This window comes from Delphinapterus leucas, chromosome 21 (assembly GCF_059928025.1).
Source record: "Delphinapterus leucas isolate spDelLeu-1000000601 "Yukka" chromosome 21, BTC_Dleu_Yukka2, whole genome shotgun sequence".
Taxonomy (NCBI): domain Eukaryota; kingdom Metazoa; phylum Chordata; class Mammalia; order Artiodactyla; family Monodontidae; genus Delphinapterus; species Delphinapterus leucas.
In genome coordinates this window covers 17,246,847-17,272,941 of record NC_143149.1, presented here as the reverse complement: position 1 = coordinate 17,272,941, position 26,095 = coordinate 17,246,847, and the positions used below count along the sequence as shown (strand labels likewise).

At 42.4% G+C, this 26,095-nt stretch overlaps 2 protein-coding genes across 6 annotated transcripts in view; one reads left to right on the top strand and one right to left on the bottom strand.

Moving 5' to 3' along the window:
- Window positions 1-6,779, top strand: part of PDGFRL (platelet derived growth factor receptor like) — a 48,704-nt gene extending 41,925 nt beyond the window's left edge. For both annotated transcript variants that reach the window (XM_022571080.2, XM_022571079.3), the window contains 2 exons: window positions 3,303-3,442; window positions 5,132-6,779. In XM_022571080.2, coding sequence (XP_022426788.2) covers window positions 3,303-3,442; window positions 5,132-5,320 — 329 coding nt within the window. In that variant the 3' untranslated portion in view covers window positions 5,321-6,779. The remainder of the gene's footprint in view (window positions 1-3,302; window positions 3,443-5,131) is intronic.
- Window positions 6,780-8,245: 1,466 nt separating this feature from the next.
- MTUS1 (microtubule associated scaffold protein 1) overlaps window positions 8,246-26,095 on the bottom strand; it is a 105,304-nt gene continuing 87,454 nt past the window's right edge. For all 4 annotated transcript variants that reach the window (XM_022571074.2, XM_022571072.2, XM_022571076.2 and 1 more), the window contains 7 exons: window positions 17,896-18,110; window positions 16,335-16,440; window positions 14,811-14,884; window positions 14,561-14,656; window positions 11,733-11,849; window positions 9,121-9,218; window positions 8,246-8,566 (listed from right to left, as the gene is read on the bottom strand). In XM_022571074.2, the coding sequence (XP_022426782.2) occupies window positions 8,353-8,566; window positions 9,121-9,218; window positions 11,733-11,849; window positions 14,561-14,656; window positions 14,811-14,884; window positions 16,335-16,440; window positions 17,896-18,110 (920 nt within the window). In that variant the 3' untranslated portion in view covers window positions 8,246-8,352. The remainder of the gene's footprint in view (window positions 8,567-9,120; window positions 9,219-11,732; window positions 11,850-14,560; window positions 14,657-14,810; window positions 14,885-16,334; window positions 16,441-17,895; window positions 18,111-26,095) is intronic.

Here is a 26,095-nt window from a genome sequence, read left to right as displayed (position 1 = left end):
CAGTGTTTATTGTTTGTAGATTTTTTGATGATGGCCATTTTGACTGGTGTGAGGTTGATACCTCACAGTAGTTTCGATTTGCATTTCTCTGATAATTAGTGATGTTGAGCATCTTTTTATGTGCTTTTTGGCCATCTGTATGTCTTCTTTGGAGAAATGTCTATTTAGGTCTTCTGACCATTTTTTGACTGGGTTCTTTGTTTTTTGATATTGAGCTGCATGAGCTGTTGTTATATTTTGGAGATTAATCCCTTATCGGTTGATTCATTTACAAATATTTTCTCCCATTCTGTGGGTTGTTTTTTCATTTTGTTTATGGTTTCCTTTGCTGTGCAAAAGCTTTTAAGTTTCATTAGGTCCCATTTATTTATTTCTGTTTTTATTTTTATTACTCTAGGAGGTGAATCAGAAAAGATCTTGCTGTGATTTATGTGAGAGAGTGTTCTGCCTATGCTCTCCTCTAAGTGTTATATAGTATCTGGCCTTACATTTAAGTCTTTAATCCATTTTGAGTTTATTTTTGTGTACGGTGTTAGGGAGAGTTCTAATTTCACTCTTTTACATGTAGCTGTCCAGTTTTCCCAGCACCACTTATTGAAGAGACTGTCTTTTCTCCATTGTATATTCTTGCCTCCTTTGTCATAGATTAGGTTACCATAGGTGCTTGGGTTTATCTCTGGACCTTCTATCCTGTTCCATTGATCTATATTTCTGTTTTTTGTGCCAGTACCATATTGTTTTGATTACTGTAGCTTTGTATAGTCTGAAGTCAGGGAGCCTGATTCCTCCAGCTCCATTTTTCTTTCTCAAGATTTCTTTGGCTATTTGGGGTCTTTTGTGTTTCCATGCAAACTGTAAAATTTTTTTGTTCTAATTCTGTGAAAGATGCCATTGGTAATTTGATAGGGATTACACTGAATCTGTAGATTGCTTTGGGTAGTATAGTCATTTTGACAATGACATGGTATATCTCTCCATCTGTTTGTGTCATCTTTGATTTCTTTCATCAGCATCTTACAGTTTTTTGAGTACAGGTCTTTGGCCTCCTTAGGTAGGTTTTATTCCTAGGTATTTTATTCTTTTTGATGTGATGGTAAATGGGATTGTTTCCTTAATTTCTCTTTCTGATCTTTCATTGTTAGTATATAGGAAAGCAAGAGATTTCTGTGTATTAAATTTTGTACCCTGCGACTTTACCAAATTCACTGATGAGCTCTAGTAGTTTTCTGGCAGCGTCTTTAGGATTTTCTGCATATAGTATCATGTCATCTGCGAACAGTGATAGTTTTACTTCTTTTCCAATTTGGATTCCTTTTTCTTCTCTGATTGCCATGGCTAGCACTTGCAAAACTATGCTGAATAAATGTGGCAAAAGTGGACATCCTTGTCTTGTACCTGATCTTAGAGGAAATGCTTTCAGCTTTTCACTGTTGAGAATGATGTTAGCTGTGGGTTTGTCATATATGGCCTTTATTACATTGCAGTAGGTTCCCTCTATGCCCACTTTCTGGAGAGTTTATCATAAATGGGTGTTGAATTTTGTCAGAAGCTTTTTCTGCATCTGTTGAGATGATCATATGGTTTTTACTCTTTAGTTTGTTAATGTGGTGTATCATATCACATTGATTGCTTTGCATATATTGAAGAATCCTCACATCCCTGGGATAAATCCCATTTGATCATGGTGTATGATCCTCTTAATGTGTTGTTGGATTTGGTTTGCTGGTATTTTGTTGATGATTTTTGCATCTACGTTCATCAGTGTTATTGGCCTCTAATTTTCTTTTTTTGTGGTACCTTTGTCTGGTTTTGGTACCAGGGTGATGGTGGCCTCATAGAATGAGCTGCCTCTCCCAGGTTTTAAGTGTTGGAGTTCCCCAAGGCACCTTCTTTGTCTATCCTCATCCTCTTCCTGGGTGTTCTCAGCCATAGCCATGCCCTGCTGCGTATCTATTCACTAATCACTCCCAGGGGAATGTATGTGGCCCGGATCTGGGAGTGCCAGCTTCGTGTATCCAATTCTCTCCCTAACATCTGTGCTGAGATGCTTCACAGGCCCTTCCTTGGACTCTGGGCCTTCCTCCCAGGTCTGGTTCTCCAGCTTTCCTCCTCCCAGTGATGGCACTGCAGTTCCAGGGTGCAGGAGCCCCAAACACTCCCGGCTCCTCCCAGTTCTTTGGACTTATTCCATCAAATCCCCCAAATTCCGCTGTTTCTCTCCATCCTACTGCTAAGAGTTCAACTATCATCATCTCTTCCCTGAGCCAATATGAATACCTTTCCAACTGCTCTCTTCTGTGCCCATGCTTTCTCCATCTTCCACACTGTAGCTGATTATATCCAGTTAAAACCATTCAGTGGGTTTCTGCTTTTCCTAGCAGAATCTTCCACGTGGCCTGAAAGGTCTTCTTGCATGGCCGGCCTCTGCCCTCTCCCAGGCTTCCCTAACCTCCCCTCCGGGCCTGTCTGCTGGTGCCTCCTCTTTTTCCTTCAGATTTTAGTTCAAACCTCCCTTAAGGAAGCCTCTCCTGCTTCTCAGATCATCCTGAACCTCCCCAGCACTCTGGGCTTCTCCTTCAAGTTCTTCCCACAACTCAGGTTCTAAGCCAACCACACAGTGACCTGCTGAGTGTCTACCTCTCCCATTAGAATAGAGGCCCCAGAGCTCAGAGACCACGTCTGTCTGGTTCGCTGCCATAGCCTCCACTCCCAGCACGTGGCCTTGCTCAAGGCTGCTGTCAAACTTACTCGAGTGAACTGAGCCTAATGAAGAATTTTGTCTCTGAAATGCTGTGAAGTAGAAACATCACGCACCCTTCCTACAAATGTCTCTCCCTTTGGTAGATTCAGACTCTCTCCTGTACTTCCTGAGGCCGCACACCTGTCCATCTTCACCCATCAGCGCTCTCCCTCCAGGCTGCCTTCTCTTCCTTCTACTTGCTCTGCCCCCAGTCCCCCTCTTCTCCCTCTGCCTTTTTATTCCCTTATTCTCCCTCTACCTTTTTATTCCCTTCACGTGAGCTCCTGGCAGACCTTCTGGGCTCTTCTCCTCATTACAAGTGTAATGCCTGGACCTGGGGACTTCTGGATGACCACCCCGTTCTGGACCACCAAGGTAGAGAAAGAGGAGGTGTTAGAGGAAACCAGAAGTGGTGGAGAGGGTAGGCCCGATGCTAGGTGGGGAGCTGAAGAAAGGCAGGAATGTTCCATACCTGCCCAAAGAAGAGAACACCTCTGTTGGTTTGTCTCTGCCATGGCCCATGGATTTCATCTCACATCCCCTGTCCCCTGCTCACTTCCAGTTCCCAGTGGTCCTCCATCAACAACCATCTTGGCATCTGCAAACAAAGTGAAGGGTGGGGATGACATCAGCGTCCTCTGCACGGTCCTCGGGGAGCCGGATGTGGAGGTGGAATTCAGGTGGATCTACCCAGGGCAGAAGGTAAGCATACCCCGGCCTCAGCCAGCTGCCTTACTTGTTTTGTTCCCTACCCACCCTCAACTCACTGATACGGACTGTAACTTAAAGACGTATGAGAGACGTGTGCAGCTATGGTAGGGTTAAGGCTCACTTGTTTTCTCCTAAGATGTTTCAGTATATTTACAAATGGCTTTTTTTAAAGGACAGGAAAAGGGTGACTGGGTTCCATTAGGCAATTCAGTCAATGTACTCTCTTCATGTTATTTTTCTTCATGACCCTTAAGGAAGGGGACGGGGCATGAACAGGAAAGGAGGGCCTCCTTCCTTCACCTGCAACCTCAATCTTCAATCTTAATTCTGGGTCAATTGGAGGCCAATCTAACCTCCTTCTGGAATCCTTCAGTATTCTCCCCTATAAAAGCTGGGCCCCAAAGCAAGGAGCTCTAAGTAGACAACCACCAAGTTGGCATATAAATCCAGGCCTTCAAAAAGGGGCTGTGAGGCCGAGATCATTTTAAAATAGACTTCCCATAAAAACAACTCCAGCACATGTAGCCTCTGGGCCTGTTCTGCTCACAAAAATAAACAGCTTTGCTACCAACATGGAATAATCCCTTTGTTGCCAGAAGAGATTTGGCCTCCTAAGATGCACTCACTCGGTAGCAAATACACTTCTGCTTTAAGGGCTGTGATTGGTGGAAAATAACTCCCCCTGGAGAATGGTACTTTTCTGGTACTAGGTACTTGTTTTTAAAAAGTGTTGTTCCATTTAGAAGACATTAATAATTTTCATTAGAGGTGGGTTTTTTTTTTACGTTGCTAATTAGCAGAAAGGGTATTAATTTAGTAATACTATAAATATTACAATTATGTTAAACTAATCCAGAAAACACTACTTATCACCAAAGTTGGAAGAAGCATCTCAAAAGTGACCATCTCACTTTCTAGAAATACGAAGTTAAGTCACCTAGGGTGTCACGTTATCCATCCTCGGTACAACTTCTCTCCCACTGTAGTCCTATGGCACATTTGACTCATCTTATGTCCCCCTCCCAGTCTGAACAATTAGGGGCTCATATTCATTTACACGGTGAGTGCTTCGGGCTTCTTTTTGACTTTAAGTTCTGTGAATAAGAACCACTGTGCGAAGGGGTGAACGTGGGGAGTGTCAACAGGAGAGCAGTGGAAAATTTTATCTGTATTCTTATGCCTAATACCAGTCCCACATTCTTGGAGTTCCAAAAGAATAAAATTTATATTAAGTAGAAACATTGATGAAAAGGGCAGAAAGAGGGCTTCCCTGGTGGCGCAGTGGTTGGGAGTCCACCTGCCGATGCAGGGGACACCGGTTCGTGCCCCGGTCCGGGAAGATCCCACATGCCGCGGAGCGGCTGGGCCCGTGAGCCATGGCCGCTGAGCCTGCGCGTCCGGAGCCTGTGCTCCGCAAAGGGAGAGGTCACAACAGTGAGAGGCCCGCGTACCGCAAAAAAAAAAAAAAAAAAAAAAAGGGCAGAAAGTGAAAGCCAAACAGCATAATGAAATTCAAGACTGCTTGGAAAAAATGCAGCCTAAACTGACTAGACAGTGTTGAGCTGCGCATACCAAATAGTCTTTTAGAAGCATGTGTTTTGCACTTTGAGGAGGATGAATGGGAGCTGTTTACAGCAGCTTGCGGTTTGTGCTTCAGCCCCGGTGGGTGTCGTTCAACAGGATGAAAGGCCCGTGACGATTCAAGACACTTGGCGGCTGATCCACAGAGGACTGGGCCACACCACGAGGATCTCCCAGAGCGTCCTGATCGTTGAAGACTTTGAGATGGTTGACGCAGGTTATTACATTTGCACTGCTCAGAATCTCCGAGGACAGACCTCAGTAGCTACCACTGTGGAGTTTTCCTGACTTGGAAGATGAAGTATAAATGAATTGATGGAAAGCCCACTTGTGTACACAACCAGCTCCAGGGTTCTTTTGACTAGTGCTTTGCCAGAGGCTGATGTCGAGCGCCAAACCCCAGGCCCTGCCTTGTGAGTCAGACCCAGACCTCCAAACTAAAAGGAAGTCACCCGGTCTAATTATAGAAGTGTTAATTCTAGCAGAAAGCATGTATTCTGACTGCTGACCTACATATATGGGTTTCTAGTGTTTATACTAAGAAGGCATATATGTAAACAACTTTATATAATCATTTCTATTAAACGAGCAAGTTTTTGTAAAAAACAAAAAATGGGCTAAGTGCTAGTTTTTTAAGTTGGCTTGAAGTACATCCAGAAGGATTTTTGGGCAGCAATGTCTGAGTCAATACCTAATATTCTCTTTGATATAACAACCACAAAATATGAGAATCTAAAAACAGAGTAATAATATAGTTCAACTATACAACATGAACTATTGTATGATATGAAGGTATCAAAAAATATGTAAACTTTTTAACCACTGCACTCAAAAGTACTAGTTCTAGATTAGACATTCTATAAGAACCACAGCATGTGTTTTTAAAAGTTTAACTTTTGATATAAAATAGATGCACAGATCAAGGAAGATTCAACTTTAGGCTTTTTTTTTTTTTACCATCTTCAAAAATATTTAGACTGTAGCTGTTCCAATTTTCTTACCTTATACAGCAGAACTTATTATTAAAACCAGTAAAAATTTATTTCTCAAATACACATAGCTTTGAATTTAGAAAAGAAAAGCTCTAAGTCTAGCTCTGTGAGCCAAATTTCAGCCCATGACCAATTTTGTGGTTGCACTGGAAATTCCTGGGAAATAGGTTAAGAAGGAGACACGATGTCAATTCCTGTGCTGCTATAAATTGGGTAACACTTTGGAGGGTGAAGTATGTCAGAGGATGCAATTCTTCTATTGAATATTCCAGCATTATTTATTTGATCAAAGGAAAATACTTTCCATCACTACAAACTGAGCACAACTACAGTTGTTTACACATCCGTATTTTTATGACGTGCCAACATTTTGCATCCTAAGTGATAACATTTGGTTTGAAGATAATTTTACAGTTCCGTGTTTTGTTTCCTATCTTCTCTCCTGTTGTCTCCCACTCTCTGAAGACATTTTATATTAACTGTGTAAGGATCATTTCCCCAGACACCTAAATGGCATGGAGCACAGCAGGGAACAGCACGAGATTGACCATGTGCAGGGAAAGGATGGCAAACCCAACTTTGGCTAAGGACATTGAGAACAACTTGGAAAGGTGAGCAGAGAGATTCCAGGAGGTGGCAGTGAACCTACGTTCCCATTTATCAGAAACAAACATGGAAGGTTACACACATAATCAACGGTTGGAGGTTAAAAACTTCAGACACAATCACTAGTAAAACAAAAACAAACAAAAAAACATACATCATGAATATCAATCTGCTTTGTAGTGTATATGTAAATGTTAACTCAAAGGTCCACCTCTAGTAGCCTGAATCTGTTCTTACTATAGCGCTTATCTGTACAGCCATCGAACATCAGTAATGCTGATCAGTAAATACAGCACAAGCTTGACACATGCAGGGAGAAAGAAAAAAGCCACAGTTCTTCCTTCCACCTCCCCCAAAGTCTCAGAAGTGGGGGAGGTAATAAGTGAAGTTTTGAAAAGAAATTGAAATGCAAATTGGAGAAGAATTGTACAAGCCACATTCTTCTCTCATCAGCTGGTCATTCTGCTACCTTCCCAAGGACAGAAGGACTCCTCAAAGGTACGTGGAACTTTAGCATTATCTCCAGAGACTGTTTTGTTCTATTATCAAGGTGCTCATGTTCATCCATAAGCACTGAGTCCTATCTTTCTTAGTTCTGCGAGCCAATGACTCCTTTTCATTCTTTAATCTCTCTAGGATTTCCCCAAATTTATACTGTCGGATCCAGGCCTTGGTTTATTTGGAAAGTGGTTCAGCACCTTGAAGATGAGCTGGCTCTGGAAAAGCATATTCCTTGTCCCAGAGAAAAAGTAGGAAGGAGGTAGAAGGTTTGCTTTTGTGGCTCTGGATGGGGGAGAAAGGAGAGGGGGGAATGGAGATAGTGGGAGAGAAGCAGCCAGTTGAAATCACTGAGGATAGCTCAGATCAAGATAAAAATAAGGCAGAAAGCAATCCATGGGTACTGCCCTTTCTTTATACACATTTTTTAAAAAGCAAAATTAGGGTTCTACATTTGCTCATAGCCTAAGAAAATGGATTGTAGTATTTTATGTCCACATGGGTAAGTTTAAAAAATCTAGCTAGTTTCAACTGACATGGCTGAACACTGAAAGGCTGCCAAGAAGTTACTCCGAAAGGATGCAAAGCATGAACAGACATGGGCAAGTCAGAGCTCTGTCTGTCTCTCCCTCTCCCCCACCATGGCAAAGGGCTGAGCGGGGTTGGTGGTAAAGAATTCTAGTTCTAGCAACTACTGCTCTTTCTTCTATGGCTTTTGCAGAGATGCATACACTGACTATTTGATTAGCACATCTCCAGACAGACTCAGCAAAGGAGGCAGCATCAGACACGTGACACTCGGTTACATCCACTTCATTCACACATCCCCAGCCAGACCAAAATGTAAATCACAAGGAGGTGTCTGTGGTGAAGAACGTTACAAAGGTTATATAAATCTTTATCTTAACAGGCCCCTGAGAGTTTTCCCCTTTATGCGTAGGTGAAAAAGGCAACGAACAAGATCTTCTCGTTCTGTAAGTGCTTTGTGCAACAGCGTCCATGTAGATCCATTCCGACAGCATCGTTTGGGGAGGAGTCTCCTGGACTGAGTCGGACGTCTTCCTCCAGAGTTCTGGTCTTGTCTGGAAGGGGCTGGTTCGGCCCATGACTTTCCAGTTCTAGGACAGGCTGTGCGTGTCAGCGAAGGTGGCTCCAGCCCCGCCCCCACGATTGTGGGTGGGTCAGTACTGCAGAAACGCAGTCTGTCTCCAGCTCCCAGGAAGGTCATCTGGGCGAGATGCTGGGGCTGGGGAAGGAGCCGGAGTTCCGCGGAGACTGGAAGGGGATGGCGGGTGACGTGGGGGACCTCTTGGGGCTGCACAGGTCCCCGTTGTGCAGCTTCCACAGCAGCTCCTCGTTCTCCATGGAGAGGCGCTTGTTGACTTTGGACTCCTTCTCCAGCGACTCCTGCAAGACAGCCTGCTCCGTGGAAAGTTGCCTGGAAGACAAAAAAAAAAAAAAAAGCCAGAAATCCTGTGATTCTGAATTGCTTCTTTCTTTTTTTTAAAGGTTGAAAAAAATCTTACTATTTTAAATTTAAGAGCCCCAAATGATCTCTTTGGAATAAAAGGAGCTACCGTGCATGGGTACTGGGCTGGCAGAGAAACCCGGGAAGTGTGACCTAGAGCCAAAGAAAAAGCTGCACTTTCGGGCAATTTCATAGTAGGGTGAGTGACGCTCCCACAGCTATACTGCATGTCTTAAGACCCTCGTATGTGTGGGGCTGTTTGGTCTTGTGGTGGTCTTTCTCTGAAAGGGAAGGGAAGGCTTGCCCGCTGAGGGCTCAGCCTTTGGTCCAGGCCACTGTGGTAAAGGCACTAAACGCTACAATTGTATTTTTCTGGATAGAAATCAGAACCTCGTTAACTACCCGCTTCTGTTGCATTTCCAGGAGGGGCATGGGTGGAGTGTGGTGAGAAAGTAACACTCTCGATGTTTCAGGAAGGGAGGAGCTCGGGGTGGGGGTGGGGAATAGGACAGTTTTATTTTTACCTTGAAATTGCCATGTGCTTGTCCATCCGAGCTTTTAATTCTTCATTCTCCTGCTGGAATCGCTTCAGTTTGTCCACCAGTGCTGTGTTGTTGTCCACCTTGGTGTCAACAAGAGTACCAATATTTATACATTAAAAATTACATAAAGCCCCTTATTTCCCTAAGGTACCTTCCTGACACCAGCACACACTGGAGAGATTTCATTCGGGGAAGTTTAATGGTATGTTGACTGTCTCTACACTGACGCACTGCAAAAAGAATCTACTGCAGCAAAACAGCACGTGGATAGTACTTTTTAAAGGTATGCCAGGCCACTTGAAAATGGACAAACCCAGGGCGTTAGTGATTTGTTCAAGTTCACATTGTTTCAGAATTCCCAAGAATTGGTGCCCTGCCTTCGGCAACCCTTGGGGGCTGTGCCTCTTTCAGGTTCAAGGTGATAAACACTGGCTGCCTAGCGGCCGTTTTCTTTATCAGAGGCACCACAGCTTCTTATGGTAAATTCTGAAAGAAAAAAAAAATCCCACATTTGATGAAAATTCAGTTCGTGGCAATGTTTAATATGACTTTAATCATGGTCTCCCGGTTACTCTTCAGCATTTACCTCCGAGTGGTCACATAAGGCAATCCACAAAGCTCTATAGAGCCTTAAAATAAACAAGTGACACTACAGAAAGCATTCCTCCTTGGTTGAACTAAAGGTACGTTTGTTTGCCTAGGGCTTGCCCAGGCTAAACTTTCAAGGAAAACAAACTGACCAGTTGAGAGATTGAAGGATAAAAGCCCAGAAGACGCTGAATCAGTTAACACGATGAACTGCCAGTTACATCCCTGCTTAGTTTCTAAAGGTAAGATTTGATTACGTGCTCGGAGGCGACATCACAGCTCTAAGTCCCTGTCACTGCTGCCCGTGACTAAGCGACTGTCACTCTGGCTCTTAGTTTGCAGTCCTACTGTTCTTAACATCTTATTATCCAGAAAAAGCTTAGGACAAGCCAACCAAGTGAAATATCCAAAACAAATGTGACTAGCGTGTAAGAAAAAGGGGGCATTGGAATTTCCAGGAAGTATAAAGGAATTCAAGATAAAAACATGAGGTGGGAAAATCTGGAATTAAAGACTGTGGGTAGGAATTAGCCTTAATTCCTCATTTTACTGGAGAGGAAACTAGCCCTGGAATTTCGCTCTTAGAGCTAATTAGCAGCAGAGCTAGTTTTTACACTGAGAAAGCCTCCTTGCTTTCTAAGTGGCTTATTTTCAATAAAGGCCTGGAGCTTACAAATAAACAAGGTAACAGTGGGTTTACCTGTCTGTCCTTGTATTAACCCCTTCTTCTGCATATACACCATGCCATACTGACTAATCTCTTGGGCATGGCAAGGGACAGAAATACTTGTGGATCAACAAAGATCAAGACCTATGAGTAATTTTACAGCAGAGCCTGTTCTTACTGCACATGATGGTTTGAAGAGTTTTGATGTGTGCATGGCATATAGGGCAACCAATTATTAACAGGATTATCTGAGTCGTTGTTGATGGCCACATTGGCAGTCATGAGACCTGATACAACAGCATGAGCTTTGGCAGGAACTGGTGTATATTCTAGGTTGGGCCCATTAATAGACCATGAGTTCTTTCCTTCCTTTACAGAAACAAAACTTCCTGGTCATTCAAAGTGCCCGTCTATCCACATGGGGGCTTAGCTCTTACTTCCCTTGATAGGTAATAGTCTCTAGAAGAAAACCAAACACCAAAAACCAAACAAACTAATGCTGAGTGACTTCCATGCTCCCTACTGTCCAGGGCTGGTTTGGGTTTGAATTGAGGTACTTACTCAACACTGAGTTGCCCATAATTAGGGGGAGAAAGCAGTGCGAGGGGCCTGGCACAGTCAAAAGTGGTGTACAAAGTGCAGCACTGGCTGGGAACACCTTTGCTGCCGCGGCAAGCCCTGCAGGCTTGGCTAGACTCCTGGCTCTTAGCAGTCGCGTTCCAGGGCTGGACCAAGGCTCACACGGCACTGGGCTCACACACGCAGTCCTGGATGGACTCGTCATATGCTAACGTCCGTTCTGCCCTAGAGGCCGTAAACTAAACTTTATTCATATTTTGCATAGTGCTGGCTACTTGTACAACCAGATTAATTTTATAAAAGGGCAATTCTTTTATCACAGTCTAATTCACATGAAGCAAGATGAAGAATTTAGATAGCAAGATTCAATTGCTCTGATGGAATTAATTTATGTACTCAACAGTTTTGAGCAAAAGAAACCCACCCAGAGGTGGTAGTGTATTAAAGGACAGCGTTTACGTTATTTAAAAAGTCTTCTTATGCAGGTGGATATTCCCAGACCACTGAAACGGGAGACACTCGCGAGCTGTCATTTTTCCAAACACTGAATGCTACCTTTTTTACGTTCCTTGAAAAAAATGTTCTAGAAGGTAGCAATGAATAAGCCTTAAGCTGACATGGAAAAGAAAATTTAACCTCTTCTACCTGTCCTATGTTTCCTATCTTTAAATAGCAATTAAGACAATTCCACAGGTCTAGTTCAGAGGCCAGTTCCTGTGCCTCAGGTATTACCCCGTTTAAGGTTCTGAATGAAATGTACCAGTTTCTCCATTTTCATTAACTTGATGTCCTGTTGGTGCAGCTTCTCATTCTTGATGTCTAAAACAGCCTTCAGGCTTTCTAACTCTTGCTCCAGATACATGATCTGAGGGTTTTTCTGGAAAACACACAGCAGGATATGGCTGTGACTGATCATTTAACACAATCACATGGTTCAAACTCTTAATATAAAGACATTTGATTAGATTTAGAAATTAAGTAGCAAGAGACATCAACCTTCTTACGGCAGTTTCAAAGAAAGATGAAAAGAAGGGTTAAGACATCTTTAACTTCAAAGTCTTTGGTCTTAAGAATGAAATAAAACATTTCACATTTGAAAACAAACACTTCACTCACGTATCAGTAACTTAACATGGAAAAAACATTGGTAGCACCAAATATTTTACTGGAAGTAAGCTAAAAACCACAGCTTACAACACAAAACAGAACTCTAGTGGCTAGAGAGTACGCAATTCCAAGTCCTGGCCAGGTGTTTGGGGGGAGAAAGGGAACAATAGTTCTCTCTATCCAAAGTCAGTAACTCATGAGGAATGAACAGGCAGTGTGTTTATTGGGCTCTCTGGAAAACAAGAGGAATGGCAATCACGTGCTGAGTCTTTTGGACGCTCGCTATGACAGGACTAGGTTAGCCTGGCCGTACTTCTAGAGCAGGATTAACAGCCCATCATTTATGTGACACCCGAACACCTACATGGCATAGAGCACGTGCAACTGTGAAAATTCTATGCAAGATAAACACTATGTAAGGGGAGATCATCCTCTGAGAGCACGAGACCAGGGTGGATTCCTCAACTCCTTGCTTTAATTATTGAAATTCAAGTGAACCTTCCAAAATGCACGACACACGTTAAAGGCACAAAATCTATTGATCTGGTGTTCAGCGAGGGAATTTCTTAGACAAGAGTCAGTGGTGTCGATCATCAAACCTATCCTCCTGGACAGTGGTTAACGCTCTGGAGCAACCCTTAGGGAGAATCAGGGAAGGTGCCCTTGGAAAATCACTTAAACCCTTCACTTCGCAGAAGGAGACAGAATTGCACAGCTCAAGCGACCTACCTGCTCAGGCCCCAAAAGTGCTGGGGTGGGGACCAACCCCCGATCCTCAACTCCAGGGCTCTTCCAGAAACTTCCTACATTTCATATACTGTTATCCTTTTACATATGATTTTTTTTAAACCATAAAGAGAGCAAATCCCATCTTGCTGATTTTTAAAGTCAGAGTGTAGGCAGCCTCGTTCCCACTGCACCTTTCCCTACTTCTCTGCCACCACCCTCATACATGCTCTTTTCCCACAACCTGGGCAGGCTTAGGTGGGGTAAGGCATGAGATAGTCCTGCTTTCCTCAACCTGTTTCCCTTCTGAACTTTCTCAGGAGCTGCTGCAGGATCAGGAAGCTCTTTAAAAGCATTCCCTGAACCACTCATAAGATTTACACCCTGCGTGTGAAGTCTACACATTTCTTTTGCAATCGAATTTTTCTAAGAATCTTCCAGAATAAATAGCTTTGAAATTTCACTGAATAGGACCTCATTCACTTGCATTCAAATGTCTAGAGGGTCTCTCAATGACATAGCAGAAGAGCTCACTGAGGGAGCCAGGTACTTCGAGAGTTGCGACAGGTCTTAAGTGGCACAAAAGCTCTGCTTCTGCAGCCCCGGACACAAATACATGGAATGAAAAGACAGAAGTAGCACCCACGCCCCACAAAAAAGTTGGGGGGATACAGAGGAGTAAGGATACAAGCTGCAAGAGAAAGTTAAGTTTACCAGAGAAATTTGTAGTTTTCAAAACTGAGGACTGGACTTCCCTGATGGTGCAGTGGATAAGAATCCACCTTCCAACACAGGGGACACGGGTTCGATCCCTGGTCCAGGAAGATCCCACATGCCACGGAGCAACTAAGCCCGTGCGCTTAGCCCACAACTACTGAGCCCACATGCCACAACTACTGAAGCCTGTGCGCCTAGAGCCCATGCTCCACAACAAGAGACGCTACCGCAATGAGAAGGCTGCGCAAGGCAAGGAAGAGTAGCCCCCGCTCGCTGCAACTAGAGAAAGCCCGCACACAGCAACTAAGACCCAACACAGCCATCCATAAATAAATAAAAAAGTGAGGATTATCCATACAATGAAATATTGTTCAGCCATAAAAAGGAATGAAATGTCTGTACCTGCTACAATATGCACGAACCTTGAGAACTTAAGCTGAGGGAAAGAAGCTGACACAAAAAGCTTCATATAGCACAATTTCATGTCAATGAAATCTCTAGAACAGGTACATGGATAGAAACAGAAAGGAGACTGGTGATCCCGTAGGGCTAGGGAGTTTGGGGGGGAAATGGGGAATGACTGCTAAAGGGTGCAGGGTGTCTTTTGGGGGCGGGTGATAAAAGTGTTCTGTAATTAGATCCTGGTGACCAAGGTATAACTTGTGAACTGCTGAACTGTACATTTTAGAAGGGTGAATATCGTGGTATGTAAATTATATCACAATATAGCAAGTTAATTAAAAAATGAAGTCTTTACATAAAACCCTGAACCTAATTGATAGTTTTCCTGTCTTCCTATAGGTATTAGCTTAGATCACTTGCAATATATTGGATTTCAGCTGTTATGTCAGTTTTTAGAATTAAAAAGACACCAGTAACCAAAGCAGCCACTTTATACAGTTTAAAAATCATACGGCAAGATATGAAAAAGATTCCAAACCCATACTGTTTCTCTAGCTGCTGAACACTTAACTGACTCTAAAAGACAGCTAAGCAGAAGAAAAATTCATTAGTGATGGGGGAGCATACGCAACTTACTAAATTTGCTTTCTCTCTTGATATTCTTTTTTGTTCTTCTGATTTCAACTTTTCATTTAAAGTGTCATTTTCACTCTTCAAACAATTGATTTGTTTCTAAAACACAAACAGTGAAATGTGGAACGTAAGTAAACAAGCGGGCACCAGAAACACTGCAAATGTGCACAGAAATGTACCCAAACCATACAAGCGTCAAGAATGATGATGGGAAGGTGGGCAGGAGCGGTGGTGGTGACTGAGATTTACCTACCTCTAGTGACTCCTGCTTCTCGTAAAGCAAATCCTCAAGTGATTTCTTTTCCATTTCATGGCTTTTCTTGATCTCTGGGAGCGATATTTTTTTGAGTCAATAACATCCTACGAGATCACTGTATTCTACAGTCATTATAGCACATGGAGGCAACAGTTGATTATGAGGCGCTGCGCCTACATTACTTCATATTTGTACGGCACTGTTGTAGAAATTAAACGACTTGTTCTCAAATTAGCCCATGAGGTGAGTAGGGCAGATAATTCCCCTTTTATGAATGAGAACACAGAGGCCCAGAGAGGCCAAAAGACCTCAGAGAACAAAGAGCACGCCTGGGGGCAGTGGGGATGGGGGCGATCAAACACTGGCCTTCAGACTCCTGGTCAGGAGGCCCTGTGCTCTGTTCCAGTTGCCCTTCACGAACCAAACAAGTCTCAAATTAAACCCATCTCCAGCAGGAAGGAAGAAAAACAATGTTTACCCAACATCTACCCTGGGCCAGTCACTTTTACATGTTCTCATCTCTGACCTCACACAACAAGTCTGTTTTTCTGATGAGAAGGCCCCTGACAAAGTTCACAGGGTCAGTTCTCACCACGTGTCCATATGTTTCTCTGTAGATGCAATGGGTTCGGTGTAATAACTTCAGCTACATGGGCACTTATCTTCTGTAAAAAATGGCTTCTTATTCTTTTCCTTTTATTTCAACACTTCCAATCATGATGAAATAATAAAACACATCTTTTTATTCAACAAATGCCATCTACATTTCACAGCAATGCTGCTGTGAAGTGCCTGGCATGGATCCTTCACCATGGTCAGGATATAAACTGACACTTTCAACTTCCCAGGATCTGAAGTGGTCAAGCACAACTATTACCAAAAGGGCCTTAAAGTTCCTTAAAAGTTCATTCTATTTCCTAAAAGGGGGACTTCCCTGATGGCACAATGGTTAAGAATCTGCCTGCCAATGCAGGGGACACAGGTTCAAGCCCTGGTCCGGGAAGATCCCACATGCTACGGAGCAACTGAGCCCGTGCGCCACAACTACTGAGCCTGTGCTCTAGAGCCCGTGAGCCACAACTACTGGGCCCGCATGCCACAACTACTAAGCCCGCGTGCCACAACTACTGAGCCCATGCACCTAGAGCCCATGCTCCGCAACAAGAGAGGCCACCGCAGTGAAAAGCCCACACACTGCAACAAAGAGTAGCCCCTGCTCGCCGCAACTAGAGAAGGCCCAGCAGCAATGAAGACCCAACAAAGCCAAAAAATAAATTAAAAAAAAACACCCAAAACTATATTTCCTAAAAGGCTGGCATTTATAACAAACTATTATTTGCATCCTTAGGGGAAAGGGGATCTCCTCACAATGAACAGTGCAAAAAGAAACCAAAAAACACTCCAAACGGAACACCACAGGGTATTCTCTAGAGGGGCAAGTTATGAATCATTTCCGTTTTAAAACATATCACACTGTTCCACTAGCTTTTATTCTATTTCAATAGAAAAAAGCATTCTTGCCTGAAAGGGAGGTTTCATAGGCCTTCTTTAGCAAGTCTATTTTCTCTGAGTGGCTTGCTTCAATTTCCAACTTTGAGGTTTCATGGGCAGCACTTAAGTTGTCAAACTATAAGAAAAAAACCAAAACAAAACAATAGTTTATCAATAAAAAGTCCTAAGGTGAATAATAAGCAGCAGTGTTAGGAAATCTGACACATGAGCTCGCATTCAAGTCTAAGGCCTACCAGACACATGGAAAGAACAACCCAACTGGGGTTTGCCAGTCGCTATGCTCCAGTCCACCGTGCCTCAGGAACACAACACGCAGCTCTCCAGGGTTCACGGGTGGAAAGGGCTGAGTCCACCATACGGAACGAGGATACCTTCCGTGGTGACAGGACCATATAAGCTCTACATCTGTCATGTTGGCCTCTATATTCTCGGTCCCTAGCACATGCCTGGCATATAGTTGGCACTGTGTAACTATCAGCTAAATGAAAAACTGATTTGAAATGGGAACAAGGAAATTAAAGAGAGGTTTAGGGTATACCATTAAGGGAAAAATACGAGTTATTAAACAAGAGCCATTTTAAAAAAGAAGAAGAAACACAAGCCAATGTTTCAGCAGCACCAGAATGTTTGCAAAGGGATTATTTCTAGGTAGTAGGATAAAGGGATATTTTATTTTATTTTTTTAAATATATCCAAAAAGAAACAAAAACGCTAATTTGAAAAGATACATGCACCCCAATGTTCATAGCATTATTTATAATTGTCAACATATGGGAACCACCTAAATGTCCATCAACAGATGAATGGATAAACAAAATGTGATACACTATATATATATATACACACACACACACACACACACACACGTATATAGGTATGTGTGCGTGTGTGTATATATATATATGGACCACTACTCAGCCATAAAAAGAATGACATTTTCCATTTGCAGCAAAATGGAGAGCCATTATGCTAAGTGAAATAAGACAGAGAAAGACAAATACTGTATGATATCACTTATACGTGGAATTTAAAAAATACAACAAACTAGTGAACATAACAAAAAAGAAGCAAACTCACAGATATAGAGAACAAACTAGTGGTTACCAATGTGGAGAGGGAAGGGGGAGGGGCAAGATAGGGGTAGAGGAGTAAGAGGTACAAACTATTAGGTATAAAACAAGCTAGAAGGATATTGTACAACATGGGGAGCACAGCCAATAGTTTATAATAACTATAAATAGAGTTATAATCTTTAAAAATTGTGAATCACTATATTGTACACCTGTAACATAATCTTGTACAGCTATACTTCAATTAAAAAAAATTTTTTAAAGGGTTGTTTTAAATTTTATCTTTTTTTCTTCTGATCTTTCGCTCAACATATGTACATTGCTTTGATCATAAAAAAATTTAATTTAAAAAACTTTTCATTTATTTAAAATTTAAAGAAGTTCATCAAGGGATGTCCAACAAAGAGAAGGCCATCAAAGCAAGGCCATCATCAGACAACAGTTAGAATTCAAATTAATAGCCATGGCCAAGCACATGCGCAGGTTCTAAAAGCACCGACCTGCTCCTGTAACTGTGTTTTGTACTTCTCTGCTTCTTCGATGTAGATATTCTGAAGCTTTTCACACTCCCCGGTGTAAAATTCTTTAAGCCGATTCTCCAGCTCTGTTAGATCAGTCTGGTGCTGCTGGTTTAGCTTCTGGACAAATCCTTCATAAGCTATTTGCAACTCATTCCTGGCTTTTTCTAACTTCTCACAGGTGGTTGAAGCAGTGACTGAAAAGAGATGGAAAAAGAAAAGGGAAAATGACACTTAACCTGCTAAATGTCCTAAATTCATAACATTTACACACAGATGTGATGACTCTGGAAGCATAAACACAGGGCTCTCAGAGTACTCGATTCTCTCAGGACCAGATTTTCAAACATAATAGTATAAAAATGAATGATAAAAGGGAATGAGAGGAAATGGTCTCTGGCAGCAAAAAGCCAACTGTCTATCAAGCAGTAAGAGAAGTCCTTGAGCAGAGCCAGGTTCCCAAGTGAAGAGCACCCTTTCACATGGTGACCAATCAGTGCAGGGGCTGTAATGAGAGGAGGCTCTGATTGGCCGAGGCGTCTCTAAGGCAGGCCAACCACTAGAGGAGGCAGCCGAGATGTAGAAGGAGCAGGTAAGACCAGAGAGAAGCAATAAATAGACTTTAAGCTTGTATGCAGTTGGAGCCAATTTAAACTCGTTACATCAAAAATACAGTAATAGAAACAAAATACTAGACTATATTGAACACAAATCACCAGAACATAAAAACTTTAGGAAAAATACGTTGAGAAGCTACAATACAATGTAAATATATTGAAAGGTTAACATTTTTAAAAGGCAAAGTAATTTGATAAACATAAAATCAGAGCATCCTAACTCTTCACTACCACTACCAAAAACAGAAGTACTAACAATACCTTGCAGAACTTGCACATAAACACATACCCACACAGACTATAATAAATCCTGAAAGAAATGGGAGAATATATATGCAAATGAAGCAACCGACAAGGGATTAATCTCTAAAATATACAAACAGCTCATGCAGCTCAATATCAAAAGTACCCAAATAACCCAATCAAAAAATGGGCGGAAGGGGACTTCCCTAGTGGTGCAGTGGTTAAGAATCTGCCTGCCAATGCAGGGGACACAGGTTTGAGCCCTGGTCTGGGAAGATCCCACATGCCTTGGAGCAACTAAGCCCGTGAGCCACAACAACTGAGCCTGTGTGCTGCAACTACTGAAGCCCATGTGCCTAGAGCCCAGGCTCTGCAACAAGAGAAGCCACTGCAATGAGAAGCACGCGCAGCACGACAAAGAGTAGCCCCCACTCACAGCAACTGAAGAAAGCCCGTGCGCAGCAACGAAGACCCAAGGCAGCCAAAAATAAAATAAATAAATTAAAAAAACACAACTAAATATAGAACTACCATATGACCCAGTAATCCCACTCCTGGGCATATACCTGGAGAAAACCACCATTCAAAAAGATACATGCACCCCAATGTTCATTGCAGCACTATTTACAATAGCCAAGACATGGAAGCAACCTAAGTGTCCATCGACAGATGAATGGATAAAGAAGATGTGGTACATATATACAATGGAATATTACTCAGCAATAAAAAGGATGACATAATGCCGTCTGCAGCAACATGGATGGACCTAGAGACTGTCATACTGAGTGAAGTAAGTCAGACACAGAAAGATAAATATCACATGATATCGCTTATATGTGGAATCTAAAAACAAATGGGTACAAATGAACTTACAAAATAGAAGTAGAGTCACAGATGTAGAAAACAAATCTATGGTTATCAGGGGATGGTGGGGGAGGGATAAATTGGGAGATTAGGACTGACATATACACACTACTATATATAAAATAGGTAACTAATAAGAACCTGCTGTATAGCACAGGAAACTCTACTCAATACTCTGGAATGGCCTACATGGGAAAAGAATCTAAAGAAGAGTGGATATATGTATATGTATAACTGATTCACTTTGCTGTACACCGGAAACTAACACAACATTGTAAATCAACTATATGCCAATAAAATTTTTTTTTAAATCCTGAAAGAGCTCTATCATTTCTTGGGAAGCCTGACTTTGGACTTTGGCAGCCTTCCTGTACTTATGTTAGATATGGGGGAAAGGAGTGCTACTCTGTAAGGAGGATGCATGTTCTCAACACCCCAGAGTGCCCATGGATTCATGCAAAATGGGTACTGGTAAGTCTGTTTATTATAAAGTAATCCTTATGTCTCTTTTGGTAAGGAATATGTATTTGTGGAGTAGTGGAAGGAAAAAGGTTGTTTTAGGGAGGAGAAGAGGATAGTTTAGATCAATGATTATTCTGACCTAAGTAGTGGGAAATTGGCTGGCTCCCGGGATGGATTTCGGGCAATGATGTAGACTTGTTTTCTTGGGAATATGCCACATGGCAGTAGAAATACCAGCCCATACTTGTCCCATATCAGTATTCCTTCAGAAATAAAATAAGTCACATTGAAATAATGACAAGCATAGTGTCTGCTAAAGAGCACCCTTAAAATTCAAATAAACCCACAAATGTTTACTGAACAGTAAAGGCAAAAACAAAGCAAGAACTACTACCCTGATATCGAGGGTAAAAACTGTATTCCACGATGAGCAATGGGGAGCCTGCACAGTGCACCTTGGGAGCTAGAACATTCCCAAGGCAGAAAAGTTGGAGAGAAGACTCAACAAGGCAGGTGTAGGCCAGATTACAGAGATCATCAACATCACCAACAACTCAGGCCTTTGGGACTCTGTTTGGGAAGCGATTTTTTTCCTTAAAAGAATTTATTAAAAGATGATGGCCATGCTGATTGCTACAGAATATGCTCCTCATATCACTACTTATTTATCAAAGGAGGAAAAAGTGATTCATGAAGGCAAATGTTAGCCAAACAGGTAAACGTATTCGCTTCCACTGCCTTTCCAAAATAGTACAAATAAAATGATAGGGCCACAAGCCTCCGTGTGTGAATTCCATGTTACAGCTCTATATGAAAGAAGGCAGTAGAGAACTATTTGCGAGCAGTCAATAAAGGCATCAAAATAGCTTTTCTATTCAGAGAAATCTTGATTTCACACAGCCTTCTGACTTAATTGCCTCAGGATTTCAGATAACAGCAAAGTAAAAAACAAAACAAACAAAAAATTCTAGCTCATCTGAAGGCTCATATCTGAGATAAAATGTCTAAGTGAACCAAAAACTAGAAGAGCTTCCGTGTAGAAGTTAGCAGTATGCTACGCCTGCCGGATTTCAACACATCTGCTTGTAATCAAAGACTGTCAGTCTGAATGTGTAACTGTATAACTTTAAAATCAAAAAGGATTGATGGAAGTCCTCTCACACTGGCGGCCGGACAGGGTGTTTCCTCTTTTTTTTTTTTTTTTTTAAAGAAGCTTAACTAGTGTTTGATTTTGTTGGCCACTGTGCAGAGAGGTAAAGGGAGGACAGGAGGGAAGGAAGGGTACAGGGAAAAAAAAATGGGTCGGATGGGGAAGCGGTGGTTACTGCTGTTAGGACAACAGTCCCAAGGCAGGCCCGGCCCCAGGTGGTGACATCAGCCTGCAGCTGTGCAGGGACAGCTGGGCTGAAGTGATCCCTCACACAAATGGCTCTACTTTGAGTTAACGGGCCTGGGCTCCTGGGGAAGCACTTATCTGGCATAAAGACTCGTGAAATACTTTTCTAAAGGACACACATGTCAACGCTGTATCAAGGGTTCTCAGGACCCCTGATGGCTGGACACACTCGTCGGGAGAGTCGGGGACGCCAGCCTGGGGCTTCAGTCCTGGACTTTTCCTTGTACTTATTTCAGTTTAGGAGAGATTTCTATGCAGCTGGGCTCTTACTCCTGTTCTCAGTTTTGTCTCTTCCTTCCTTTCTCCAGAATTCCGCTCACTCTCGGTCAATTAGTCAAACACCCAAGACAGCCAAAATCAAACGTGAATCTCAGAGTTCGGACTAAGCAAGGAGTTTTCGCACAGTGTTAGGCGATACTGTTTTCATGAAGTTAGTGCACGGACGCAAAATCCACAGACTACAAAGTAGTCCTTTTGTCCTGTTTTAATCATTCTATTAGACAAGTTTTAAAAGCATGTCTGTGATAAAGCCCACCAAAGAGACCACTGCCTGCAGAAAAATTGATGGATTATCATTTTTGTGCCCATATTGGGAAAATGCAGAAGCCCTCTCCAGCAATCTATTAATTAAAATGAGAAACAGAGTTTTCAGAATTAAGAAGCGAAAGAAAGAAACCAACTCATTTACAAGATCAGCCCTGGGCTTCCCTGGTGGCGCAGTGGTTGAGAGTCCGCCTGCCGATGCAGGGGACACGGGTTTGTGCCCCGGTCCGGGAAGATCCCGCATGCCGCGGGGCGGCTGGGCCCGTAAGCCATGGCCGCTGAGCCTGCGCGTCCGGAGCCTGTGCTCTGCAGCGGGAGAGGCCACAACAGTGAGAGGCCCGCGTACCACACACACACACAAAAAGATCAGCCCTAAAACATAAGGCCACATTACAAGCTGGAAGTTGACATTTCAACCTGAGACGAACCAGGCCTTAGAAGAATTCGAGGCCAAGGACAGAACAGGAAAAACAGAGAGACACTCCCCTGACAGTTCAAAACATGGATAACTAAGCAAGGAAAAAATATTTCACAAGTGGTGAAATGCTTGAAATTTTTCATTTTCGATTATTTGGATGACATCTACAGAAGGTCCAATGCCTGAATCAAATATAACCTTGAGAAGAGAACTGGCTTCGTCCTGGGTCCTTTAGGAGTTTTCCCCAGGAGTGAAGTACAGCCATTACCTCATTGGTTCTGGTGGACTTTCCTAAGAGGAAGGGTCAGATTTTTATTATTTCCATCTCATGGAGACCAATTTCCCTTTGGTGACTGATAAATGTACTGTTTACAATGAAAAACATTATACAACCATGGCCCTAAATTGTTAGTATTCTTTTGAAATGATACACGGCTTTCTTAATTTTTATATCTGAGTAGCAGTTTTCGTCATGAGACAACTAGAAATACTTTAATTCTCAGGAACATAAATAAATGTCTTAACAGAATAGAGCTAAACACTTAGGTTCAAGTCTCAGCCACACCACTTACCTGCTATGTGATTTGAGCAAATGACTTAAGCTTTCTAAGCCTGAACTTCCTTACTTTTAAAGTGGCGCTAATATTAGTGCCTTCCACTGCAGGATTAAATATATGTGAAGCGCTTGGCCGGTGCCTGACCAGAGTTAAGTATGCAACAAATGTTACTGTTATTATTGCTAGCTTTGCCAAAGTCCACTGATTCAAATGTGTCTGAAGAGTCCTCAAAGACATGCTTGGCGGGGAGGGGTGTCCATGACACAGTGTGACAGTTACAAAGATGCATTGCTCGTCTAGTATTCAGAGAAGGTAAACACACACACACACACACACACACGAGGACAGGGTACACATCCACCCCAAAGCTTCACTTTCCAATACTACTGTTCTTGGCATTATATGCAATAGAATTTCTCCAACTTTTAGGTAATTTTATCTAAATTAGACATAAAATATGGAAGAGAAAAAAGAAAAAGAAAACTAGGGAGGTAAGGTCCCTCAGGAGCTCATGCAAAGTTTCACGATGCCATACAAGAGTTCGTGACCGAAAGAAGAGACAAACAGGAAAGCAAGATGACTTCATTCCCCAGCTGTACACCCACACTCTCCCTAGACGCTTCCAGCAGGCCTGCTGTGAGTGCCAGCCCTTCCTTGAGCACGGTTCCCTTCTCCGCACCATCCAGGAGGGCAATGAGGTGGGTGTCTGGTCCAGCCTCTCCTGCCTCCTCTGGGTCTCTCTCAGTCTCTCTCTCCGGCCACCTCACCTGCTTTTATTTCTGGGCACCCCTCCACACTTCTCAGGGCAGACATGCTTTTTAAAAAAAAAACAACTTATAATTGTGGAATAATTTTATTAGATTGATAGAAAAGGTACAAGGAGACAGTACCAAGAGCTCCCGTATACCCTTCACCTAGGTTCCCCAGATGTTACCATCTTATGTAAAGCCAGGACATTTGTCAATACGAAGGTTTTAACATTGAAGCAATACTATTAGCTCTACTACAGACTTTATTCCAATTTCACCAGTTTTTCTACTAATGTCCCCCCCGCTTTTTTAAGAATAAACTTTTTTAGAATAATTTTAGATTTTCATAAAACTCGTAAGGATAGAATAGTTCCCGGGTACCTCTCTCCCAGTTTCCCCTAATGCTGATATCATATATTATGACAGGACATTTGTCGAAACTAAGAAATAATTTTACTGGCACATTACTATTAACTAAACTCCAAGCTTTGTCCTTGCTTTCCAACCCAAGATAGCGACCTGCATTTACTCATCACATTTCCCTCATCTTCTCTAATCTGTGAATGTGTCTTTCCTTGCTTTTCATCATCTTGACAATGTTGAAGCCAGGCATTTTACAGAATGTCCCTCAATTTGGGTTTGTCTGACATTTTCTCTGCATACTCCTCTGACCCAGGAATTCCACTATTAAGAATATATGTGTGGGACATACTCCCACACATACAAAATGAGGGACATACGAAGCTATTCACTAGAGCATTTTTTGTAAGAGCAAAACATTACAAACAACCGAATGTCCACCGTGAAGAAACTGGTTAAATTAATTATGGTATACCTATATAATGGAATCGTTTCCAAAAAGTAATTTTACAGCTGTTTAAAAACATATTGAGGAAGTTCTCTGTGTACTGATCTTTAAGAAATGCTAAGCAGAAAGCAAGGTGCAGAACAGCACGTGTAATGCTCTGCCACCTGTGTATAAAAGGAAGGGGAAACAAATATCTACCTTACGTTACTTCTCCTGTACCCCAGCCCCAGAACCATAAATGGCGACATAACCTTCTATCATAGTAGCACGATTGTTTCAGAGTATTATTCTCTGAAGGGAAATCTGCTCGTGACACACTTCCAGGGCAAGTGACCGTGTTGGTTACTCTCTTAAACTGGGGTCTAATCTGCTTCAAATTGGAGATAATATACCTGAACAAAGCAGCCAAGAAGCCCTTTTTAAAAAGTAAAATGCTACTTTGTGGAGAGGCTGGTGCCCAAAGAACAACAGAAGGGCAGGGACCTAGACTATCAACAACAAGCATTTCCAACTCTGCAGATCAGTTTCCTGATACGCCAGGTAGGACTAAATATCACCTGCTCTGCTAACCTTACAGTTTGGTGAGGATAAAGTGAAAGAGTGCTCTATTTTGTAGAGTGAGTCTTCACAGGCTGTCTGTGGAATGATCATCTACTCATAAAAGCCCCAGGTTTTGCTCCCCAAAGGTACTGCTTTTTCACAAGACCAAGAAATTTGGCAGACATGTGAGAGAGACAAAGGTCTCTTTCTGAATTTCGAAATTAGCTACAAATAGCTTTCAGATTGCTCTTGGGCATTATATGAATTGACAAGAACTGATTTCAAAAGCCTTCCACTAATCACATCTTACTGGGAATTTACTTTCACAAACCTCCCGCAACGTCAAATCCATTCTCCCATAAATAATAGCACCTTCCCTTTAAAGCTCAGTTCATACTTTACAAAGTGCTCTCATATTTATTATTCCATGTAATAGAACATAGTCATGTCTTGAGTTAATAACATAGGTATTATCTTAAATCTCACTTTACTAGACTGTAGGGGGAACAGACGTGGCAGAACCGGGTCTAGAACTCAATCCGCTCAGCCCTTCTCAATGCAGGTTCTATAGCACAGAACACAGAACAACCTGATCCAAGTGGCTGTTTTCTCAACTTGAGATGCATTAAGAGAGAAGTTCACGCATTCATACGATGGACACCTCAGAATAACAGGGCTTAATTATCTTGTGCAAGCTAGAGAGACTGCAAAGTAAGGCAGGTAAAAAAACGATCTTTTTTCTCCCTACACTGATTAGTCCTGATGAAATCTTATTCACATGCGGGATGACGGTCTGGCCCAGTCACAGATCTTAGTACAGAGGTGCCAGCTGGACCTCCACAGAGCCCCGGGTTCTCCCCGCCAATAAAAGTCTGCAAAGGCTTTGCTGTTTTTCAGCTTAGTCACTGGCCAACAACATGCTGCAAAACAGATGCTCTCATAGTCACAACAGCAAACGTTCCATGGACCAATCAAAACACTTAGG